We start from the raw sequence: 24771 nt of genomic DNA, 5'->3' as shown, positions 1-24771 counted from the left end.
CCCCGTCCTGGTGCTAACAACCAGCAATCAAATCACCCTGTGTGTCTCAGCTGCCCTTTGGGGCCTCTGGAAACCCAACAGCTGGAAATGAAGTTTGAGTAATCGCAGTTAGGCAGGAGAAACCAGCCCGCAGATGAAATGGCCAGATGTCACGGAGTGAAACTCCGAGATTTCATCACCTTATTATGTGTAAGATGGTATCTCCACCCGGTGCAGAGAGCCCTCAGCAGCACACAGCCTGCGCCGCTGATTAAAAGCAGAATATCGGTACAAAACATGAGCTCCACCGTAACACCTTCTGCTCCAAACACCAAAACAGGAGCGCCGAGAACCAAAACAGCGGCTGCTGGCTGCGGTCTGCCGCTGGATGGTTTATCGGGGGACACAGAGCAGCTGCCTAAATCCTGGCCAGCCTGTCCGGGCGGGAGGTGCGGGACAGCATCCCGGTGCCCGCCGCAGGGACATCGCCACCTGCCGGGACACAGAGCGGGGACGGGACGGGAAACGGGGCCTGGGGACCGGGATGGGGCTTGGGGAGCGAGGAAGGGCTTGGGAAGCGGGATGGGGGCTTGGGAGGCTGCGGAGGGGACGGGAGGCGGGATACGGCTTGGGAAACGTGATGGGGACTTGGGGAGCGGGATGGGGACTTGGGGAGCCGGGATGGGGACGGCAAGCAGGATAGAGCTTGGGAAACGGGATGGGGGCTCGGGAAGCGGGATGAGGGCTCGGGAAGTCAGGAAGGGCTTGGGAAGCGGGATGGGGGCTTCGGGAGCGGATAGGGAGTGGAAAGCGGGATGGGGGCTTGGGAAGCCGGGAAGGGCTTTGGAAGCAAGATGGGGGCTTAGGGAGCGGGATGAGGGCTTGGGGAGCGGGATGGGGAACGGGAAGCCGGGATGCTGCGCTCGGAGCGAGCCGGGCGGTGCCGTGCGGACTGAGCCCCCGCCGCTGCCCGCTGGTGCGGGGCACCAACACCAACACCCCGCCGGGCACAGCCTTATGGGGACGCTGTCCCAGCTCCCCACCAAGCCCGTCACCCTCCTCCAGCGGGATGCCGGGGGGCTGGGTGTCCGGAGCAGGGAAGGGAAGGACAGGCGATGTTTTTGGGCCGGGAAGCGCTGCCGGCACCGCCCGCCCGGCCGGCGCTGCCCTCGCTCCTCCTGCCCGGCCGCAGCCAGCCTGGCGAGCCGCTCCGGGCGAGGCAAAGCGGGAGAAATTAGGAAATTAATTACCACAACCCTCAGGCTGTTTTCACAAATAACTCTAAAAAGACAGGGGGAAGAGGGAAATCAAGCAACGCGTGTCTTCTGCCTTGAAACATCCTGCGAGTCTCTCTCCTTCACCCTGCAACCATCAGTGCCCTTCGTGCCCACTCCTTCTAAAAGCACTTTATACCTTCTAAAAGCACCTCTAGAGCTACAGTCATCTCACACTGAATGCTTACAGATATTTGGGAAAAAAAAAAAAAAATAAAGAAAATCCAGAATAAACTACCTAGCCAAATTATCGACACCATAAATACAACCACAGCAAAGATATCAGGAGAAAACATTTATGGGCTTTTTTAACTGGAGAGGGGAGTTGCTTGTCTTGTGGACTTGATGTTATAAAAACAGTCTTAAAACTGACTGCAGTGTGCCCCTGTGATAAATAATATTGCATTTCATGACAGTTCCTGTATTTACTTTGTTCTGTTCTGGTTTATGCAAATAAATTCAGCACAAAAGAAAGTTATGAAGTAAGCGTTTCTTCACCAAATGAAAAATATCTCATGGCAATGAGACCATTTGAGAGAACTTCTCACAAATGGCCTGGATTCATCCTGACAGAAATAAAACTCTGCCCAGGAGGAGAATGATGTTGCTTCTAAGCTTTGAAAGTTAAAAGGGAAAACTGGAAGCTGAAGCATCTCCATTTGCAATTTTAAATAAGATCTTTATTTAACTCTTGGAGCAAAAGCCAAAACTTGCCCTTTCTTTTTTTTTCTTTTTTATTTGAAACCACAGAAAACTGATCTCCAACCTTCAGCAACCTTATTACCAGTAAATAAAAGGACTGATGAAGGTAATGAAATATGGGGAGGGTGTCCATATTTTTCATTATAAAATATGGTATAAGGACATTGCCCTTACTGGACTTTTTCTTCTTGTTGTTATAATTATTGTTTAACAGAAATCTTATCATTTGAGGTAACATAGTAAAAAGTAGGAAAAAAAGAAAAGCCTCTCTTCCTTACTAATAATCACTGGAACTAGCACAGTTTCTATTTTAGATCAACTTAAAAGCTGTTTTAAAAATGTACTAAAGCATAGCACCATTATGATCACATTGAATTTTTCAAATGAATGCAATGCAGACTACAATTATTAAAAAAAAAAATCTTAAGAATATTCCAGTGCTCCATATTTTAAAAAGGAAGGCATTTCTTTCTGGCAACAATTACTAACAAGACCAGGGATGCATTGTGAAGTAATATGTTTAATCTCTTTCTTTTCCTCCAAAGCATTTATCTTATTTCTTTAGTCAACTCCACTTAAGTTTTTCAATTTAAACGTCCCTTTTAAATGCATGCTTAATGCAAGCAGCAGAAGATAGTGCACAGAAGAAACACAAGTCAAAACCAGTTAAAATACACTATCATTGACTACTTTCACACTGCCTCTGAAAATATCAACAAAACTCACATTTATTCAAAATCAGTCATGAATATAACAATATTCACAGAATTAGCATATTTATCTGGCCTATCTCAGGTCTTGTTGCTACAAGAAAAATCTACAAGAAAAGGGGAAAAAAGTATAATACAATTTTCTTTTTTACTAATTCAGGATTTTGTGTAAAAGCAGCACCCACAAACTGAAGAAACCACAACTGAATTCTGATTCAAGGCTGAGTGTGAATGAAGAGACTAAACAATTCAGAAATCAGGCAGACTTCTAATTGTCCCTCTCCAAAGAAAAATCATCCATTTTACAGCAGAACATTCAGAGAGTTTAATTCCACCAGGAGGAACACAAGAAGTCTAAAACTAAGAAATAGCACATGCTTGATTACAGAAAACTGAAGGTAAAAAGAAAAACTTTTATGAAGGCTCTTATTCTTTAAAGTTTTCACTATTTTGAAAAAAGGAGAATCAAGTGAAACAAATACATGTTCAGTGCACCCCAAAAGCACATAATAAGTGAAAAAAATGAGCATATGAACAAAAAAAAAATATTTTCCCAATCAGCCACTGACTGTAACAAGAAACAAAGTCTATGAATCACAAAACCAGAATCCCAAGTGGTTCATTTGACTTGCAACCGTCACAACAGTCTGCCTGCATTTCAGACATGACACACAAATTGTGGAAGGCAGGGTAACAGTATGGGGTTGTAAGGAGAGCAGAGCTCAGGCAAAACAGATAAATCTTGATTTTTCCAGAACACATTGTTTTAAGAAGGACTAAGGAAATTCCACTGCTGATGGATACGAAAAAGAAATTATATAACATGACATGATTGTTTTAATTTTTAAAACAAGGTATCTTTACAAAGATATCTTTAAGTTTCAGTCTTTTGTCTCATACCAATGGTTTGATATCACTGGGTTCACTTTGAAACTCATTTTCACAACCACTTAGTGATTTCAGCAGCACTGCACACTTTATATACAGTACTGTTTAGAAGTTGTCAAGTTTGGTGTCAGCCAAAAAAATGAACACGGGCTAAGATGTCAATCAGCATCAAAAAAACCTTAAAATGAGGCATTTGATAAATTTTTGTATTTGTGTTGGCCAGTTTTGAGGTTTTTGGCAGCTCAGCTGCCCTGAGATTCTGCAGTGGTGTGAAAATGTGAGACTTGCGCAAGGAAGAAAATCTTTGCCTGTTTTTTTGTGCCCAGCTGAGGGGAAGGCTGAAGGAAAGGCACAAGGAAACCCACTGGCACTAAGGACCTACTGAAAAATAAAAACCAAACCTTCTGCAGAACAGGATGCAATTAACAGAAACACACAAAGCTACAGGAAAGCAAACCTCATGGAAATACTTCTTAATCTTCAAAATGTCTTCTTCGTTAACAGAGAAACTTTCCAGTCACAGTGGCCTGAGAAGCTGATTCTTGAATGACAATTATTTGAGAGCCAGGATGTACCCTGCACAAATTCTCCTCTACCTTCACCTACTCACAAGGGACATCCAAATGCTTATATAATTCAGGCTCTTCTGCAGTCACTCTGTCCATGATATCCCCCAAAAAGAAAGATCCAGAAGTTTTTATAGTGCCACACATTAGCCAGCTATTGAAAGCAGAACAAATGAAACCAGGGAGGCTGCCAGCAGCCTGGGTAGGCAGCAATGCAGGCTAACGTGACAAACTACTTTCAGGATTTTGAAATATAAGAAAGGAGGCATTTTCCTCACTTTTGCTTGGATTATTTTGATTCCAACCCAATTTTTGGTTGATGGAAAAACTCTCATTAATCTCAGTCACGCAGGCTCTAGCCTGCCTGGCACAACACCAGCTATGAGGGGAGCAGGGACTGTTACCCTTCTCTCCTCAAATACTGATGAACCAGTTTCCATTACTGACATGATCAGCTTGATTTGTTCAAATGACCATCAGAGTGACCACTAAGAAAAAGCCAAGTTTTTCACACCAGATTTCCAACTACGTGCCCAAAAGTTTAAGGTACTGAGTATGGCCAGCTCTTAAAGAAATCTACTGTTTCTGAAGAAACTCGGGGATTTAGAAAGCCATCAAGATCAAAGACAGAATCGTTATTTTTCCAATCAGCCTTTGCAATTTTGTCTGCATTTTACTAACTTTAGCCATGTACAGAACTCATTGAGGTTGGATATTTTTTTTGTTAGAGTTGTTTCTGTTATGGTTTGTTTTTCCTGACGTGGTTTGGTTTCTTTTTTGAACAATTATCTTTTACATGACAGTAAAAAAATGCCACAGCATTCGTTTCTCTAGCTACAAACAAAACAAGATAAGAGTGATTCCTCTGTTACTTTTCTACTGACTGCATGAAAAAAACATGACTAAAAATTTCAAGTCCATAAATTTGACTAATAAACACGTAAAGACTGAGTCACAAGCTGTGTGACTGCGGAACGATGGATTGAGATTATGTCACGAATGATATTTTTTTCAAACTTCTCCAAAAAAAAGTTGGAGCAGGAATCAGATACATAAAAAAAAATGATGCTGAAACCAATAAAATTCCTCCCATGAATATGCAGAGCGGGGTTTAGACTGTACTCCTTTTGTCCTGTATGAATTATCCATCACATTTCTCTTGTACATTACTAAAGTGACTTGCTTTATCCTCCCAACCCCCCACATCTGTGCTGCTGTAATTTATGTGAATTACAGTTAATGATCATTTGCATTATGCTTAATCAGCATATCAATAATATACTCTGCACAGAGTAAGTAGCTCTTCTTTCTTTCCCTTTTAATGAAACCTATAGAAATGGAGCTGGGGTTTGACTGATTGGCATCACAAAAAGGTTGCCTGGGCAGGTGCTGGGGATGGTGGCACAGGACAGGGGCCTTGTGGCTGCTGCCAATCATGCTCAAGCATCAGCAAAACCTGCTATTATATTTTTTTAATTCTTGTGCCTTGCTATTTGGAGGGGCCAGTGCTTTGTGCTGACGGGGTTTTAATGAGCTTGACCAGATCAGTGCGCCTGGAGCCAAGGCTGTGGCTGTATGGGATGGTTCAAGGAGAGATCACATTCTTCCAGGGTGATATTACTCACCAGAGTCTAAACCACTGCCATTACAGCGTGCTCATGTGGGACACACAAACCCCTGAATACCAATGAGCCACAACCCCTAACATGAATATTCAGGAATTTCTGGAAAGCTACTACTATATATGCCCAAATGAGGGAACTTATAGGAATAAAGAACAACCAATCAATTTGGGTCATTTTGCCAGAAATCAATCAATATCATGTATCAACAGGATAAAATTATTAACCTAGTAAGAGGTTTGTTAAACACTTCAGTTAAATTATTTTTAAAAACCCTGTAAGTCACCAGCTTTGGTGTCCTGACATTTATGTGAACACTGCTGCACGCTCGAGAGGAACTGGCACGACACCAATATTCTCATTTGTGAGTCACAGCCTCCAGTGCAGCTCTATCAGCTTTACCTTCTAAATCACTGCTCTGCTATTAGCAATCTTTCAATATGATGTGACATCTTTATTATAATGTTTTTCCACTGAAGTTTAAGTTCATATTTTAGCTCAGAGACAGACACAGCCATATTTACCAGGTTTAATTAATTGACTGTAAATAAAGGGCTGTAAGAAGAAGGCGCCTCTCTCACACGATGCTCAAGTTGTCACCATTTTACAGCAAAATGCCAATTGGCATAGGATAAACATTGTTATTTCCATACTTTACATTTATATTTCAATATGTAATCTTAAAATTTCAAGGTATTTTGAAGACTACAGTCTAGAGGCTCAGTTCTCTTCCAAAAACAGTCACAGCATATGATCTACATTAATTTTCTGCCACGCGATTTTTAACGAGGAATTTCATTAACTTGTAAGAACATCAGCGAAATTCCATTATTTACTTTGGCTTCGATATCCGAGGATATGGCAGTAAATAGGAACAGCATGTACAAACACACACAGACAACAACTTGGGCTGGATTTACCTGACAAAAACTTGCAAAAGCCAATAAAATTGACCTTGACAGATCCAGGGGCCCTTTTTGGTGGGGTAATGCAGCACATCTGTTTTCCTTATAGCCCCCATGATACCCTGCATCATTCCCTACCAACTGTTTCAGGCATCCAAGGCAGGAGAGACACAGCTGCAGGGAGCAGAGCAGCAGATCTGCACAGCTGCAAGGAGCTGAGCAGAGCAGGGGAGCAAAGCAGAGGAGCAGTGGGAGCTGGGAGAGAAAGGCTTCATAAAAAAAATGCAAGTGAAAAAAAACCAAAAACACACTGATGAACTAGAAATTGCTGGAGAGCTCCCTTCTGGACATCCTGTTTAGAGATGTTTCTTATTGGGAAAAGTCAGCAGAAAAAGCCACTAGGAGGAAACCTGAACCCTCTTCCCACCTCTTTCCCATGAGAATGGAACAATTTTATCCAGAGACACAGAGAGAGATCCATGCATAAACTCAAAAAATGAACCAAACCTTCATCCTTGAATACTGCCAAATACCTGCATAATGCCTAATATCAAAAGGAACAACTTAAACATTAGCAAAGGAATCCCATGAGGCAGAGATGCAAAGGCACTGTTAACACTGATTCTGTAAAAGCGATAAAGGTAAGAACAGCAAAAGAAAGTCTCACAGATACTTTCTTTCAGCAAAGACTTGATGGCTCAGCCTTCTCTGAGAGCAAGGGTAGCTCTGGACAAGTGGAGGTTTTTTGTGTTTGGGGGAAAAAGAATGCAGGAATACAAGAGTCATCCTGCATATCTACACGATGTAATGCAGAGAGAGAGAGGTGGGATGTTCCTACACACAAACACACATTCCACATGGAGGTGGGGAGTGAACACATATCAGCATCACTAGACAGATATGCACCATTTAGTCATCAATGTGATGTTATCATATAAGATATAAGACATTTTTAAAAATAGTCTGCTGGCAAAAAACTATGTAGAAATGATGGAGTTAGCAAATTGGAAAGCACAGGTGCTTTAAGACTGCACTTCTAAATCTGCCAATAGAATACCTACATTCATTAGATCTGGATACAAGGTTAACAAAACAACCACCAACCACCTCCAGCACATTATTTAGACATTTCTGTAGTGATACTCTAAGTCATAACTTGAACAGTTTAGCAACAATTCAGCACAAAAGTTACAAACAAGTACTTACATCAGCCACTTATGTCCACACAGCTTTCACCTCCCACCACTTCCATCTGAGCAAATTAGCAAGTAACACCATGAAGCAGAACCATAATCTCTTTTAGAAACACACTTTATGACAGAGAAGGAGCAGTACCTAAGGAGAACTTTTTGCTGCTGTTGTTCAGTGCACCTCTTGCTTTCATGTTTCTCCCCAAGGAACGAGCCTTTCCAGGGGTTTACGTGCACTGGGAGGGGTGTTGTAAAGAGAAGGCCCCACAGCTATGAAAGCCATATTTTACAAGTTCAGAGCAGATTATTGTTGCATCTCCAAAGCCCCAGCCTTATTGCACGGTGTCCTCTGAAGAGGAAACAATGGTTAAATAGCACATTGGTCTGCAGCAGCACTTTCCCATTTCACACTCCAGTGAACTCACCCCATGTGACGGGTAGGAGATCCAGCCCAGCTCCCCTTGAATTGTTTTTGAATCCAGCAGATTAACTACAAAAGAAGACACAAGGAAGAGCAGTGAGTTTCCTTTGCCTCTGCCCCGTTAACCTCAGTTACCCACACCCAGAGCTGTGTTTATTTGAGGACCCTGGGAGAGGTTGATTTGTTCAGGTGGCCTGGCGGTGAAGCTGCACAGAAGAAAAAGACAGACAAATGAAAAGGATCATCTCCTTTAGCTTAAAACACTATGAACAGCAGACAGGGCAACTTCTGAAAACCAGAAAAGTGACAATAAACAAACAATGGATCATGGCTAAATTAATTGCAGCAGGGGGTGGGAACAGAACTCTTCTATCAGCTACACAAACCACAGCGTTTTCCCCTCGGATGCCTGAAATTTGGGTCACTGCATCTAACTGAAATGGTGAGATCTGAATATTTAAATCATTATGTGATTAAAGGCATCCATTTGGCATCTATAATCTTCTCAGAATACAGGAATAAATAATGAAAGCTGATTAAAGTCCTTCCTGCAGTTCTTTCTTGCTTCTGATCTAATTTGTTCTCAAATTGTCTTGCAGTAGTGTTTCCTAAATGTCATGTGTAACACATTAGATACAAAAGTAATTATTTACAATGTTACAAGTTCAGACAAACCTGCTTTTAAAGAGGGCTATCAATTGATTGCTAATCTTGCTGGGATTTTTGTTGTTTTTTTGGGTTTTTTTTTTTTGAGCCATGCAATAATTTTCAGTGTGAAAAGGAAGATTTTATTTCTAAACAGTTTGACAGGCATTTTCCAGTCAATCAAATCTCAGTGGATTTATACTTATTTTTAAACACAACTATTTAAAATAAATACGTACATCGAAATTAAAGGATATTCTTTTGGCATGTGTTTCCTACAAGCACAAAAATTAATTCTTTTCCTCATCTTGGCCATACAACCTCCCAGTGCTTGATCACACACTTCCCTAAGTTCCCTAACTTCTCTATCATCATGAAGCAGAACAGGTGAATTTATATAAAATACTGTATAAAAATAGCCTCTATATAAATATCAACTAATTAAGCAATAATACTTCATAGCAACACTGTAATATTTATTATCTGCAATCTGAGCTTACTTTTGTTGGGTGTGTTCACCACCCCCCACACCCCCTTTATATTTTTTCCCCTTCAATATGGAAATAAAGACAATGAGACATGAAATAAATCTCAGCATATGCTAGGACATTTTAACACCTGACAATGACAGATTTATTAGAGGTAGCCACTGTAGCAGCTCCTTATTCTATTTGTTAACCTGAGGGGTTGTCACTGTCCCCAGAACCAGATGGCCTGAGCATTGGTGCTCCAAGTAACCAGAAAAACAGGAAAGAAAAAAAAAAGAGGGAGAATATCTATGAATCAGCTGAGTTAAGCTCTTTGCATTATTACATCATTCTCCTTTTAATTGCTGTTTCATTTTGGACACCACTGAAGAAAAGAGAAGGCTTTATTTTTACTGTTAATTAGGATGAGCAGACGGAGACACTGGTGTACAGTATTAGAAATAAGACTGTGCTATAAGGAACCATAAATAAATATTTTCTACATATGTGTGCATGCATACTTGTATTTTGTATAGATATATGTGCACTGCTATACTGCCAGGACTGAGCTGCTCTGCCATCTATGTGAAAAATATGTTTCCCCTTGCAGTTATACTTCCCTTTAAAAGAAAACAATTGCACTGTTTTATCTATATCAATAAACAAAATATCTTTACTAATATTACAGAAAGAACATAATCCAGTGCTACCTATTTCTTAGCTCTGAATCAAGTCCTCAATCACATAGACAAAGAAAAATCAGTCAGCCTTTTATTGAGTGCACAGGGCCCTAGGCAGGCAAGGTTTGCATCCATAAAAAGGAAACAGCAACAAAAATTCAAAAGGAAAAGTGCACTTCTCATTTTTTGTTACAAATTCCAAGAGATTCTGGATCTCCCGGGATGAGACAGATCTGTTTGCCATGCATCTGCACTGCACAGGGCTGAAGGAAGTGTGGCTCCTGAGGAAAATCTCTTGGCAAGAAGTGGCTGAGGCAAATCACCCAGGAGCAAACTGAAGTGATATATTTTACATATAATAAATAATATAATAATAATATAATATGGTGGAAACTCTAGATCTGCCCTGCAGGTCCAGCTTGCCCTCACAGGCATCACAAAAGAACATGGATGGCAATTAAATGTTCAGTGTCCCACACCACAAGCAGGTGCCTCAGCCATGGGGCAATGAAATTTCCCCTCTCTAGATCTGCCCTGCAGGTCCAGCTTGGCATCACAACAGGACGTGGGTGGCAATTAAATGTTCAGGGTCCCCCACAACAAGCAGGTGCCTCAGCCATGGGGCAACTTGACATCATCCAGATCAAATCCATGAAGTTAAGAACAATTTTTCAGTTCTCTCCTTCATTCCACTTTCCTCGTGTCCTTCAGACTGCAACCACTACTTTTCCATTCTCAAACCTGTTTCACTACATTTTAGAAGTCCTTACAAGGGAGGTTTTCACACTGGTTACAGGAGGTTTCTGGTTCAGATGTGTGTTGTGCTGTTCTTTAATAGTATCTAAAATGCAAAAATTTCCTTGCAATTAGTAATGCGAAAAAAACCACCTTCTTCCTGATAAACAGGAGGTTTCTGGTTCAGATGTGTGTTGTGCTGTTCTTTAATAGTATCTAAAATGCAAAAAATTTCCTTGCAATTACTAACTCGAAAAAAAACACCTTCTTCCTGATAAATGCTTCTAGGACACTTATTTTCCCTGTGACTTCCAGAGAGTTGCACACCTCAACAGAGAGGAAACAATAATGCAGAACTTAGAAGATGCAATCCTGGTCCCTAGACAAAAATGACTGGGAGAAGCAACTGTTCATTTTGTCATTGTATGTTCTAACACGACATATTAATCTGGAAACTGGAGGAAAAAATAGCATTTCCTTACACTAAGGCATAAGAAATTCATAAAGAATGGGTTAGAAATTCATTGTCTGATTTATTTTTCTTCATGAATTTGGATGGTTAGGTAAAAAGTAAAAATGGAAAACTTCACACAAGCACTTGATTCCTACATTAACTCATTACAACTTCTTTTAATCCTGACAGATCCTTTAGTGTAACAAAATACAACACTTGGACAGGTCCATTTTGTGAAGTGTTTCATAAAGATGTACTCGGTCAGATCCTCACTGGCAGGCATTTTTCAGTGTGATCCTCATTTGTTTTCCCACATACCATTAAAGTTAAATGAAAGCCAATACTTAAATATCCTACAAATGCCTACAGCCACGTATTTGCTAGATGAAAGGAGTTTATGAGTTTCTCACACAACTCATTTGCTCTCCTTGCACCAAGTCCTCCTGAAGAACTGTGTGACCATCACTCAGCTGGTTCCTACGAAATCCCTGAGGCTGACCAGCCAGTTACCAGGGGTAACTCTTAAAAAAGCTGAACAGTTTCATTGCCAGTGACAATTCTTTCCAAAAGAATGCCTTGGATAAGATTCCTAGTTGTGCTGAGGAGACACAGAGGAGCTCTCATGAAGCAACTTTAAGTAAATAAATAAAGTGCTGTCTAACTAGCTCGGTGTCCTGCATTGGTTCCCATCACGTAATTACCTTGATTTAAAGCTAGTGGTAATTCTAAGGGAGAATTTATTGGTATTAAGATGAGCAGCCATGACTTCTGAAAATCAGTGATTTGGCCCTCCTGTACAACAGCCCTGCTCACCACACTACAGTGCAGTATTTCTGCCAATGCACCACACCGCTAAAATGCCCATTAAGAACATTTTCCCTTTCTAGAGACTCTCTCCTGCCCAATTCTCTTGCCCTTTCCCGTGCACAGCCACAGGAGAAAGCATTATCAGCTCCCTCCACGTGGATTTCCAGGGGGTAGATCGAATCTCTCTCCAGAACTGGAGTAGGGATGTGGATGTGAAACACAAAGCTCCCTCGCTCTCCCTCTCACGGCATCGGCAGCAGATGAATGGAGGCTTGGGTGGAATATGACACTCGTGCTACCAGAAACTGCTTCCAGATTTGGGAGTGATGGTCCAGGGCTCACTAACAGAAAGTTTCATCAGGAGAGATGTCAGGGAAAGAAAAGAACCCTAAAACTAAACTGATTCCTGAACACAGTCTGAAAGCTGCAGCATTTCCAGAAACACGTGGAGTAATAACTGCCACAATGAACTGAATACAGCAGAAATACCTCCCTCAAGAATGAAAATAAACAAACAAATCCTGTGCCAGGTAGAATCACTCTTGAGATTCCCCTCACTGCTGAAAAAATGAGGAAAGTCTTCTAGGGGACACTATCCTGCAACTTGCAGTATTTAGAGAACCATCTACAAACAACTTCACCAGTGGAAAACATATCCAAATTTTCTTCTTCACATAGAAAATACAGAGCAATAGCCAAGGTCAAGAAATACATAAAATATTTTTGTTCAGCTAATTAACATTTTCCATTAATATTTTTTTTAAAGTGCATTAAAAAACCTCACATCAATATGTTGTGTTCTCTTGCTTGGTAACAAACTTTGAGTTTAGAAATACCCTGGCTAGTTATTAAAAAAATGCCAACAAATGGGAAAAATTAAATTTGCTATGCAACAACAACAAAAAAACCCCTAAAAAATTGTGAATGTCTAATTGAAATGTGCCATATAATCCCAAGCAGCAAAGAAAATACTCTGTGGCAGAAAGTCAGGCAGAAACCAGAACTTGGTTTTGGGGTGGGACAGAGTGGAGTCAGCACAAAGCCTGATGTGCATTTTTGGAATGGTGAACCCTTCCCAGCAAAGGGGGCTTGCACCTGTATTTTCATCCACCTATGAACACAGATCTGAGCCTTCCCAACTCTCCATTGCCCCAGCAGTGCCAGCACATCACCTTTGTGTCTTGGATTATTCTGGGGCTAGAACCAACATGTATAGACAGGCAGGCAGAACTCAGGCCAAAGTTGCATCTTGATGCAATTTTAATTTCCAGCTAGGATCAGCTACCACACTGATTTTGCCATAAAACCAGCTAAGGCAGACCAAGAAACCTTTGAGAAGGGGTAACAAAAAAAAAAGGATGTCCAGCAGTGAAGTCTGGTTTTAAGTAGCCTGATTTGCTGCTTGCTTAATAATAAAAGTCAAGCCTCCTGTGATTTTATGGTCCTGCATTTCCCCTCAAATATTTTAGTGAAGATGTTAGCACTGGTCAGAAGAAAATAAAATAAAAACAGCCAGTAGAACTCTGCAGCACTCACCCTACCCACATGCCAACAGTTTGGCCTATTTACTAAAAACCTCTTTCCCAAAGCTGAGATTTCTGCTGAGCCCAGAGCCAGGCTGCAGTCCTGAGAGAGGCACAGCCCTGTGGGGTCTGCACTTCCAGCCCTCCTTGCCTGAGCTGTGACACTGCACAACACAAATGTGATTTTGTGCAGAACGTTCCAAATTTGGCAACTGTCATGTTCAATCTGTGGTCAAACTGCTGACTGAATGACTCCACCAGGGTGGGGGCAAGGGATGAACAAGCAAACAAAAACCAAAATGAATTTAAAAAAACAGTTGCTGCAATACTGAACACAGGAATAACCAGAAAAAAACTGGAAAGACCAAGCCTCCACTATTTTCATTTAAATGTTCAGTAAAAACTTTCCAAATTAAGAGATTTTGTTACAAATATCAGATGAAAAGACCAAAAATTAGCAAAATATGTCAAATTACCCTAGAGATTATTGCTTCTGCAGAACATAAAAGTTTCCACCATCAATTCAGATGATTTGGCAAATTCTAATTTTATGGCATCTTCCTGCAGTTTTTGAATAGGAAGAATTTAATTTTTCTTCACCCAGATTTTACTTTTCTTATCAAACACTCTCCTGAAGAGAGTCTGAGGCCAGATTTAGATACCTCAGCTGAAAAAGAAGAAGGAGCAGCCAAAGCAGCAACCTCTCACTGCAGGTTTCTCTCAAAAAGCTGCCATGAAGGAGGGAATGCAGGACAGCAATCAGCAATGCAGGAATGCCTAAAAATAAAAACATCACCTGCACTCCATGCTAAGTGGAAGCTCTCCAGTGGTCTTCCTCACTGTGCCAAGTATGGAGCCTGCCTGTGGAGAAGGGACAACCATCCACCCATTCTCAGTGATGAACACAGGCAAAACAGATTTTTATTTCTTTTTTATTACTTTGAAACATGAGAGTTCTCTTGATATTGTTAAAGTGGCACAAAGCTCAATTTCCAAGTATGCAAAAACATATGACTGGTGGTGGGCTGGAATGCACTGTTTATCAAAGGGGCCTAATAAGGTTTCAGTTTTATTAGGCTATTTCCTGTAAGTTGATATGTGCCAGTTCTTTTCATTAAGACAAGGATATAAAAATTAAAAATGGATTAACCTAATGGGTTCCAAATTACTGTCGCCTTGGCTTCTTTGCATTTTTTTTAAGCAGCAACAATTGGTCCTGTTCCAGTACCTCCTACAAAAAGCAAGAGGCAGAAAGCTTCAGGATACCTGAATTAGAGTTTAGCTGAACTCGCATCCAGATACAAATCCTACAGATCTCATTCCATTCCAGCACTCTGGCATTAAATCTGATACCACTGAGGCACCATGTTAAATATGCAAATGCAAAATGGGGGCTACTGTGTTGAAAGGGAGTTTAAATTCCCTTTAAAACCCAAGTTATTTTCCCCCTCTCAGAGGAAAAAAAGAAACCCAGAAATTGTGGATGAGATTGAGTTACCAAAACCCTGCCAACCCCTGCCTTTTATCAGCCCAGAATAGAAGTGGGTCTCTTGTAGGATGTGTCATATTTGTGAGTCCCACTGGGTGCCCAAACCCTGAGGCACATAAAATGGCACCACATGTTATGTCTAGCCAAAATTCAAGAGCAAACATTACTCAAATCATTTCAATAAGTCCTAAAGCACTTCTTAGAAAGGTTTAACCACACTGCACATCTAACTCTTTTTACTTCTACATTCCCTTGGAAAAAAAGTGTTCACTTGTTTTACAGAATTGAGCTCTCTGAAGGTCTGGTAGATTTGGAGCGTGACAAAGATCCCCCTTGGGAAGACTTTTAGCAGTTTAAAGGGGAAAATAAATGTTGAGTCAGTGTCCAAGTTCACTTAAGGTAAGCTGAGAAGTCCAAACCTACTATGACATGCTCAGTTCTAGAATTCTAGACACAAAAAAGTGTCACAGAAAAGACTCTTGGGCACCCACAACTAAAAGTTCCAAGGTTCCCACAAATTTCATTGCAGTTCAAACATATTCAAGGTCCAGAAATCAACAAAATCCACAGCAAGTGATCAATACCCCTTTGGAGGATGGAAGATTTTGAGACAGGGACCAGAGCATAAGTCCAGGAAATGACTATTCATTTGTTAAAAAGGCTGTGATATCCCCCTAGTGAATCAACTGGCAGCATGCCACAACCCAGAAAAAAAATTTGGCTTTTAAGGAACTCCTCGCATAGGGCACAGAAAAACAAAAATAAATAGAGTTGGGTTGGGCTTGGTTGAGTTTTGTTTTTCTAAGTTTAAAGCACAGAAGTCAAGAATTGTAAAGCAATTCTGAGAATCCTGAAGCACTACAATTGGAAAGCCACATACTCAAGTGTGCCCTGATAATTTTGTCAGGCTTTTCTTCCCTGATAATTTTGTCAAGCTTTTCTTCTCTACCTCCATGAATAAAGATCCCCAGCTTGCATGGAATGCTTGGGTCCTTACATGGCTGCCCCATAAAATAAACCCACAGAGCAAATGACTCAACACCATGGTGTAAATTGCAGGAGTAAAATGCCAATAGCATAAGAAATCTCCTCAAATGTCATGCTGAGAAAATCAAGATGCTGAACCCATTTTTATTTTCCAATACAGTGATGTCACCAACATGATATTTTCATTGTTTGCCAGGTTAACAGAATTTATGGAGGTAATTAATGTAGAACATGTGTGCTGAACTATCCGTATGAAAAATGGAATTGCCCCGACTTCATTTGCTGCCTTTGCAACCAAAACCCCACTAACATCTTTTTTCACTATTTCCATATGTGAGAAACACAAATATTTATAAGAAAGGTAAATGACTGCTCTATTCCCATCTACCCACAAGACACTCTCAGACCCCTGTCTTCTGCTTATTCTTCTGCTTCCACCACCTTACCACAAAGGGATCAAGTTTCCATTTTATTCCATAAACTAAGCATGTTCCTCATGCCTCTTCTCCAGTGTTTCTTTCCCTGGTTTGCATGGAAAACTTCTGTTTTAATTCCTTGAACACCCTTTGTCTAGCTCTAGCCCATCTTTCAGGAAAAGCAATGCCATTGAACATTTCATTCCTCTTTTTTGTCTTCTGGGCATCTACAGGGTAAAAGCACCCCCTCCTCTGGTAAACAGCTTTTAGTAAAAAGAGAACTGAGCACACAGCCCTCAAAATTAGGGGAAAAAAATTATTTCTGCCTTCTACTCTTTCTGGTGAATGTTGATTTCTGGAAGGGAAGGGACAAAAAAATGGCACAGGCATGAGAGGAAGGGTGGGCAGGTGAGCTGAGAATAAAGAACCGGATGAGTTTTCCCTACAGCTGGGTTGTCTTTGGGGAGTTTGGGTGAGCACAGAACATTCTCCACAGCTGGAACCACGTACTGCAGGAACGCTGAGCACTCAGGCATTGCCAGGACATTTGTTCTCTGGGGTAAATCATGGGAGAAAAGTTTTTTGCAGGGTAAGGCCCTCACCATCTCAGAACCTAAAGGCCTCAAAGCCAGTTTTCTCCATGAACATTAAGGCTGGGCAGACATAACTTGCCTTGCTTTTCTTTTTTTTTCTTTTTTTTTCTTTTTCCTTTTTAAAAAAAAAGCAGTGTCAGAGCAAGATTAACTAGAATGGTGAAAATGCCTCTACCCTTTCTTAACTGCAGCCTCTGTTGAAATTCACCACTGGTAAATCAGAGTCACGAAGCTTACTAATGTAAACAGAGCTCAGACTTTCAGGGAGGCAAGGAATTTCTTAATTTGTGCTTTGCTCACTGTTCAGATCCCTGTCAGGACTGAATTCTGGATCCCTAACTTTGTCAGGAATCAGAGGAAGTTTGGATTTTTTTTTTTAATATTCAGATCTGATTTTCTTCATCTCTGCCTACTTTTTCTCTTCCCTTAATCCTTCTCTCCCCCCTAAAATGAATCTCTCAAAAACCCTTGCCTCTTAAAAAAAAATAAATAAATCAAGAACAAACCCCCTCTAGCTGTCCTCTAACTTCTCAGCAACTAAATTAAGCAATCCCAAGTCACTTCTTGTTATTTGTTACTGTACAAAATTTCTGGGAAGCCCATCACAGACCAAAACATATTTTTAGGCTTTAATTGTAATTTATTTAAAGAGTAATTTGTCACTCTAGATTTTCTACAACCCCCCCATTCCTAGGCACCAATTTAAAGTTTTAGATTTTAATTGCTGTCCTCTTATGTGAGGCAGCTTTACTTTAGCAGGTTTAATTATTGTTTAAAAAAAAATGCCATGCAAATCTTCCTATCCAAATATAAATATAAAAACATTATGAGAAACCAGCTGGAAATAAAAAAAAAAAGCCCCATTCCCATACTCTAAACTGCCCTGACTGAACCTTAACATTCAACCTATTGTTCTCTTAATTGCTAGCAAGTTTCAACCACTGTTCGTTTGCTCTGCTATTCTTCTTTCATCAATATTTTTCCAGTAGATTAATGGGATTTTCCTCCATATTTTGCCTGAAACAGCAGGACACGAAAGTTAAACGAACAAAAAAAAAAAAAAAAAAAAAGAAAAAGGAGAGTGGTGCAAACGTTTCTGCTTACAATGTGTCTGATTTAATAACATCTCTGCAAATTTAAGGCTTTACGTGCTGGTTCCCCGTCACTGTGGCAGACTGGAACTTTTCTGTCACCATCCCAAGGTTTCTTTCAGGCAGGATTATCTTTACTTCTACATCTTTATTTCTTTCATTCATTCACTGCAGAAATTTGAAAGGAACTTTCAGTTTAAGGGACTGAATTTTAATCTTGCATCTGTTTCATGATGCAAAATGAGAACTTGCGCTTGGATTTAGCAAGCGCCCAGGAAACTTAAAAACACAAGATTTCTGCTGGGGAATGCAATCCTGAGCCCACAAATTGCTAGCACACCCTGTTTCCAAAATTATACTCCTGGGAGTTCATATCTAATATTCTGAAATAAACTATTTTTGTTTACAACTTTTAGTTCTTGTTTAGAACAAGTTTATGTTGTTTGTTTTTTTTTTAAAGCTACTGTATTAAAGTGTTTACAGAAATAAGGGTTACCCCACTGTGGTGAATTTTTAGGAAATGCAATCGCTTTACAGTAGCCAGATGCTTTTGTAAACTAAAAAGTCTTCTATTTCACTCTATCATTTCTTATGACAAGTCTTTTCCTCCTCGCAAATACATTTTCAGCAATGCTTCAACAAGTCTAACAATGTAAAAGAAAGGAAATGTTCCATTCCAGAAAAAGCACTCTTTGAATGCTGAAGTTATGCTTTAGAAAGGCAGGGGGTTAGGGAAAGCCCTCTGCCCCACCTCTGGAGATTTATCTAACAACTCTGGAAACATCCAGTTTTGCACCTTAGGGTATCAAAATCACCTTCTGGGTTTCAATGCCAGCTCCACTGAGCAGAGCTTTGAACTTCACCGTAAGTAAAGGCACAATTATTGCAGCAGTTACTTATTTATTTTTATTTTCTTTCCCAGAAAAATCAAAGAGCAGCTACAAAGCTACGCGAGTTACAGGTATCTTATGGCACTAACTCAGGCTCTGTATAAAACTCCACAAACAGGACTGTGGTATTTGGTAACAGCTCTGTAGTGACCCTCACTGGTGATAAAATCCAGAGCTCTGAAAACGAGAAAATGAACACCTGCATCTGTATTTCTAAACTTTCATCAAGTGGGGATTACAAGAACAAGAGCAATTATAGACATTTTCCTAGAGGAAAACTCCCAAGTTCTCCAACAGAATCAAAAAGTAAGTATACTAATAGCAATATACCTAACTCCAGCAGAGAATAATTTAAAAAAAAAAAATTAAAACTAATTTGTACATCCTCCCAGTTGGGAATGAAAAATTTCAGTTCAGTCAGAACACACTCCTGATTTGCAAAGCTTTTGTGTAAACAACTGTTAAACTTGGTGTGCCTATTATCTGTTTCATGCTTGTCCATCTGGTGGTGCCTTTTTGCTGAAGCTGAGGGTACAGAAGAGTTCTGACCCATTTCTCTGCCCTGAGTGCTTTGCTGGGCAGCAAGTATGTTGTGTCCAAATTAACTGCAGTAAGAATTAATTGCTGGGTCCAATTTGCACATCTCTTTGTTTCAAACACCTGCTTTAAGTTTACTACAGCCAATGGAGAGATTTTTTCATTTTGATACACTATGCTGAAATAGAAGTAAGTCAAGAAAAAAGCCCAGTGACAAACAATAAAGAAAATAAGTTATTCCACATGTTACAGTCTACTATCAAAAATGTTGTCAGAAAATGATGCATTCACCCAACTTTTCTTAGCTTTGAAACCATCACACCATGGTGTGAATTTTAAAACATGTTTATTATTTGTCTAATCATACAGCTTAGGATTAAGCACAGAAGGTTTGAATACAACGCAGCTGTATGAAAAACAGTCCTCTAACCCCCACCCATGACTCCGAGCTTTCTTAAACTCAATTTTAAAAGGTATCACATTCAGACTTCTAAACCTGCTTTTAACTTCTGCAGATACACACTCAGTTGCAAGCCAGGGGCAGCAGCAGGAATAGTGTCATGAGAAATGAAGACTTACCCTGACCTAATGATACATGACATAGAGCAAAGTAAGATTTGGAAAAAGCATTTCCCCCTTCTGATTCTATTGAGAAGTTCCCAGTATTGTCAGCCTTTCCCAAAACCACATGCAAGACTTAGACAAGGATTTTGTTCCATGTGCAAGCAGCACATTTTTCAAAACCACACCAAGAGCTGTCACTACTAAAAAGGCACAGTAAATTGTCTTTATCAATTTTAAGTGTTAACAGAGACCAGCTCAGACAAAAATGGTGCATTTAATTGTGTGGTTCTGCAAAGTTCTGAGATGGCAATCAATGCTCAAAAGATGAAACTGCAGCTCCAAAACCAGACTGAAAAGAGAGGCTGATTGGAACCTTCTTTCTGTAAACCCAAAACAGGCACGGTTTGAAGCCAAGTACTGTAAGCAGATTTCTCGTATTGATCTTTTGGTAGCTGTGCTCACAAGAAATTAATTTTATGCTAGATTGAGAGGTTACAAGAAGTTTCCTGTCTGCACAGTCAAAATATTATTGAAGCAATTCAGGTTGTCAGTAAAAGCTTAAACAAATTTGCTGATAATCCTGTTAATGACCTAGGTCAAGTGTTAACTGTTGTGGGTTATAAAACAGTGAAATTAAGGTGGCTGGTACCCTCAGGCAGGCAATATAGTTACAGAAGAGATGAGGAGAAATTATTAAATTAAAGAACGACAGGACTCACTCGATTTCTTGATACCACAGGAATTATTCAGAAAGAGAATTGCATCCTTCTAAGAAAAAAAGAAACTCAATCCTCAGCAAGCAGAGAATACCCAGCAGAGTGGAACAGGAGAACCTGTGGTTTCTGTGCACCTACGGGGCTCAGCCTGCAAACTCCAAACTGGAAAAGTTGGATGTGAAATCTTCCTGACATTGTCCTGCCCTGCAGAAAACAGCACACACCTTTTACCAGCAAACACAGCTAAATCTGAGCCTCAGAGATCCTTCTTGAGCTCCTGTGATTGAGTGGGGAAAATTTCTCATGAGCACGGCAGAGAGTCTGAAAACAAACTCGGGGGAAAGTTTTACTTTTTATCCAGAAAAAAGCCTATATAAAATTTCTCTGGGATGAAGAAAATAAAGAAAATCTCAAGCTCTCCAAGAAAAAGACAAAAAATTGAGCACCACAAAGTGCAGTAAGACAGCAGTTTGTCTTCAGCCCCTCTTTCATCCTTTTCTCCCTTCATCCCATTCACTTCTCCTGTAGTATTACCACCAACAGTCAACAGTTTTAATATTAATTACAAATGTTAAGTGAAGTTGGATTTTAAAAAAATCAAATTATTTCAAGTCAAATAAATTCAGGAGCTATTTCTCTGCCCACACTCTTGTTGCAGTAGGCACATAACATTTACATCCCCTAGAAGTTAGACTAAGCTGCACAAACACACCAAAAATTAGTTCCATCCGCTGTTAAAACAATTTATGGGGAGAATTTAAAAAGTAGTTTTCATATAAAATGTAAGGAAAAAGGTAGACATTTTTATCTACATGCCTACATCAACAAATGCTGTCCAAAATATATATTTTTTATTCTCAATGGTGGAAAAAGAAAACTTTTTCTAAATACTCCAGAGAAATATAGAAACATCTATCTCTAGTTTTGGGAGGAAATTTATATGAACAACACCAGAAATGTAAATGAAGTGGTTAGAAAAAGATTATTTAATAGAGAAAAATATCATCATCTGACATGATTTAAAGCAGCACGCTAACACTTGTTCATCAAATTAGTGGGTCAGCAAATTATAAGAATTAAGATTTCTAAACTCACACGATCAATCCATATAGTGTAAATAAATAAAAGGATTATCAAGCTTTCCTAAATGGGGATTTAAGAAAAAAAAAAAAAAAAAAGCCAACTAAAAAAGCCCTTAAAAGTTGATCTCTTTTTTAAAAAGAAAATTGACAGTATTCCTATTTTTTAAAAGCATAGCAAAACATATGCTTTAAAAAAAAAACAAAAAACACTCAAAAGCAGGTTACTCTCCTGTAACTGCATTTTTACTGTTGTTTTCACTACCAATTTTGTAAATATTGCTCATCTTGTACAAGCTATTGAAGCTGAGAGAAGGGAGGCAGCATTTGCTGAAAGCTGACTTGGACAAGTGTACTTAACATGCATTCCGTATGATACCCATATTTTCCCTCCTTTCTCAATTCTCAGCGCCACTGACTTGAAACAAAGACACAAAAAGTGGGGTGTTTTTTGCAAACTGGAACGCTCCAATATCTTCCTGGCACAGTCACTCTCAGTTTGCAGAATGTGTCTCCACTGCCATGGAGGCAGAGCTGCTCCGCTGACTGACAGAACCACAACCCTTCCCTGAGAGGAATGGTTACAAGACAACAGAAACCCCTACCCACTTGCTTTCATTCCTGAAAATGATTTTTGAGAAATGACAACATTTACAAAATAGCTTCTCTCTGGAGGTTTAAAAGTGACTGTTGAAAGCACGCTCATTTAAAATAAATCTATACAGCACTGCATACAAAACAAATTTGCATAAAACATATAAACAGATTACATACTGCTCCTCTTGTATAATGGTACTGTAATTATTTCCTAGCAATGAAATCAACCACTTAAATATTACCCAGGACTTTTGAAGTTTGCATATTTCCTTAGTTATTTTTTAGTATATTTCTTTTTCCTTCCAGAAATGATGCAAAGTTGTTATCTCACTGCCTTATCCCACAAGCAGCCAGAATATCAGTAAGTACATCAGCATTATTTCTAAGGGAGAAATAAATAATTGCTCTGACAGGTTTCAGAGCTTCTCTAGACAACCATGCAACTCAAGCAGGTGCGAGTTTTACATGGTTGTGGGTGCTAGAAGTTCTTCACAACCTTTGCCCTCTAGATTTTATCCGAAAAGATAATTACACTGGGCATCCTGGTCATGCCGAGTGCCTTCACCGCAAGCAAGCAAAAGCAGCTCCGTTTATTTATTTTTTTTTTAATAGGGAAAGGACAGGGGTCTTTTAGGGATTTTTTTTCATAGTGTCTGGTTGTCACTGTTTATTTTTTCCCCGAAACCTAGCATGGGTTTTCAGCAAATGTCATCTTGGAAATTAACACAGCAAAAGAAAACAAACCACTCACTCTTTCTTTTTCCCCGGAAAATTATTTTTTACACAAACACGCGCAAACTTAACACATTGATACACATCCGATACAAACAACACGATCTGACACAAACCCGCTAGGGAACCAGGAGGAGATTTTACAGGGCAACAAGCTTCCTTTGCGGATTAATTAAAAGTTTTAAAAGGCAGGACCACTAGCGCAACCACCACCCCTGCAGACGAGAAAGGGCTCGGAGTTACCATCGGGATGAGAGCGATGGAGGCATCGGGGGCTGCGGCGGCTCGTCCCGGGCACCTGCCGGGGCTGGGGCTGCGGGTGCCCGGCCACTGCCCCTTCCCCGCCCCGGGGCTGCGGCTGCCCATCACCGGCGGGGAGGCACAGGCTGCGCTGCCCTCGCCAACTTCGCTCGGGGGAGGGCAGGGCGGCTGCCCGCGCATCCGTCCGTCCATCCATCCATCCATCCATCCATCCATCCATCCATCCATCCATCCCTCCATCCCTCCATCCCGAGCCAGGGCGAGCCCCGCGCTCCCGGGGCGAGGAGCCGCCGCCGCACGGGACCACCTTAACGGGGAGCAGCGGGGCGGAGGAGGAATAACGGGGGGAAGGAAAAAAAAAATTAAAAAGGAAGAAAAATAAATAGAGAAAGGGGGGAACAGTGGAAAGGAACAACGAGGAATAAACGGGTCACCCGGCCGTGCCGCGGCTCACCTTCGTTGCCGGGGCGGGCGCTCAGACGGCCGGCAGCGCCGAGCGCGGCGCGGAGCAGCAGCAGCAGCAGGAGCAGCAGCAGCGGCGGCGGCGGTGGTGGCGGCAGGCGGCGGCGGCGGTCCATGTCGGCAGGGCAGAGCGCAGGCACAGCCGCATCCGCGCAGCGCCCGCCCCGCTCCGCGCCCCGCCCACCACCCCGCCCCGCCCGGGCGGTGGAGCCTGCCCACAGAGCGCCGAGATGCCCCTCTAGCCCCGGGAGATAACCCCGAGCGTGCCCCCCGCCCCGGGAGATAACCCCGAGCCCGCCCCCAGCCCGCGGAGATGCCCCGGAGTCCGCCACAAGTCTCGGGAGATAACCCCGAGCCTGCCCCCCGCCCCGGGAGGTGCCCCGAGCGCGGCCAGCCCCGGGAGGTGCCCCGTCACACGGAGCGGGGGCTCGGCAGAGCGGGTGGGTGGCACGAGTCACGTAACTCGGGAGCCTCGGGTGGGTGTCGTGGCCAGCTACGAGCCGGTCGTGTCCAATTACCGGGCTCTCCCGGCGGGAATGCAGCGGCAAAGCAGCGGTAAAACCCCGGGAGTTTCAGGCTGCAGCCGTGGCCGGCTTGCCGGAGAAGCGAGCGCCAGTTCCATCGTTCGGCCCTTGGCCGCCCGCGGTGACAGCCTGCACCACTCGGGGCCACAACTCCGGCCCCAGAGCAGGCTGGCTTTGCCATCACTAAAGCAACCTGGAGCAGGGGCCTCCACCCGAGGGCTGCTCTCTGTGGGAGTGTGTAGCTCTACTCTAGAAGTTGCCATGT

The 24771-nt window shown here is 41.5% G+C and overlaps 1 protein-coding gene across 4 annotated transcripts in view; it reads right to left on the bottom strand.

The window, feature by feature from the left end:
* The window catches only part of EPHA3 (EPH receptor A3), a 180569-nt gene extending 156445 nt beyond the window's left edge, over positions 1 to 24124 (bottom strand). For all 4 annotated transcript variants that reach the window (XM_039713197.1, XM_039713200.1, XM_039713198.1 and 1 more), the window contains exons 1-2: positions 23975 to 24124; positions 8262 to 8326 (exon numbers count right to left, since the gene is read on the bottom strand). In XM_039713197.1, the coding sequence (XP_039569131.1) occupies positions 8262 to 8326; positions 23975 to 24098 (189 nt within the window). In that variant the 5' untranslated portion in view covers positions 24099 to 24124. The remainder of the gene's footprint in view (positions 1 to 8261; positions 8327 to 23974) is intronic.
* Between the last annotated feature and the right edge of the window lie 647 nt (positions 24125 to 24771).

Source organism: Passer montanus, unplaced genomic scaffold, assembly GCF_014805655.1.
Source record: "Passer montanus isolate IOZ18808 unplaced genomic scaffold, ASM1480565v1 scaffold28, whole genome shotgun sequence".
NCBI classification, from domain to species: Eukaryota; Metazoa; Chordata; class Aves; order Passeriformes; family Passeridae; genus Passer; species Passer montanus.
The sequence above is the reverse complement of the archived record's forward strand: the minus strand, read 5'-3'. Positions and strand labels throughout refer to the sequence as shown.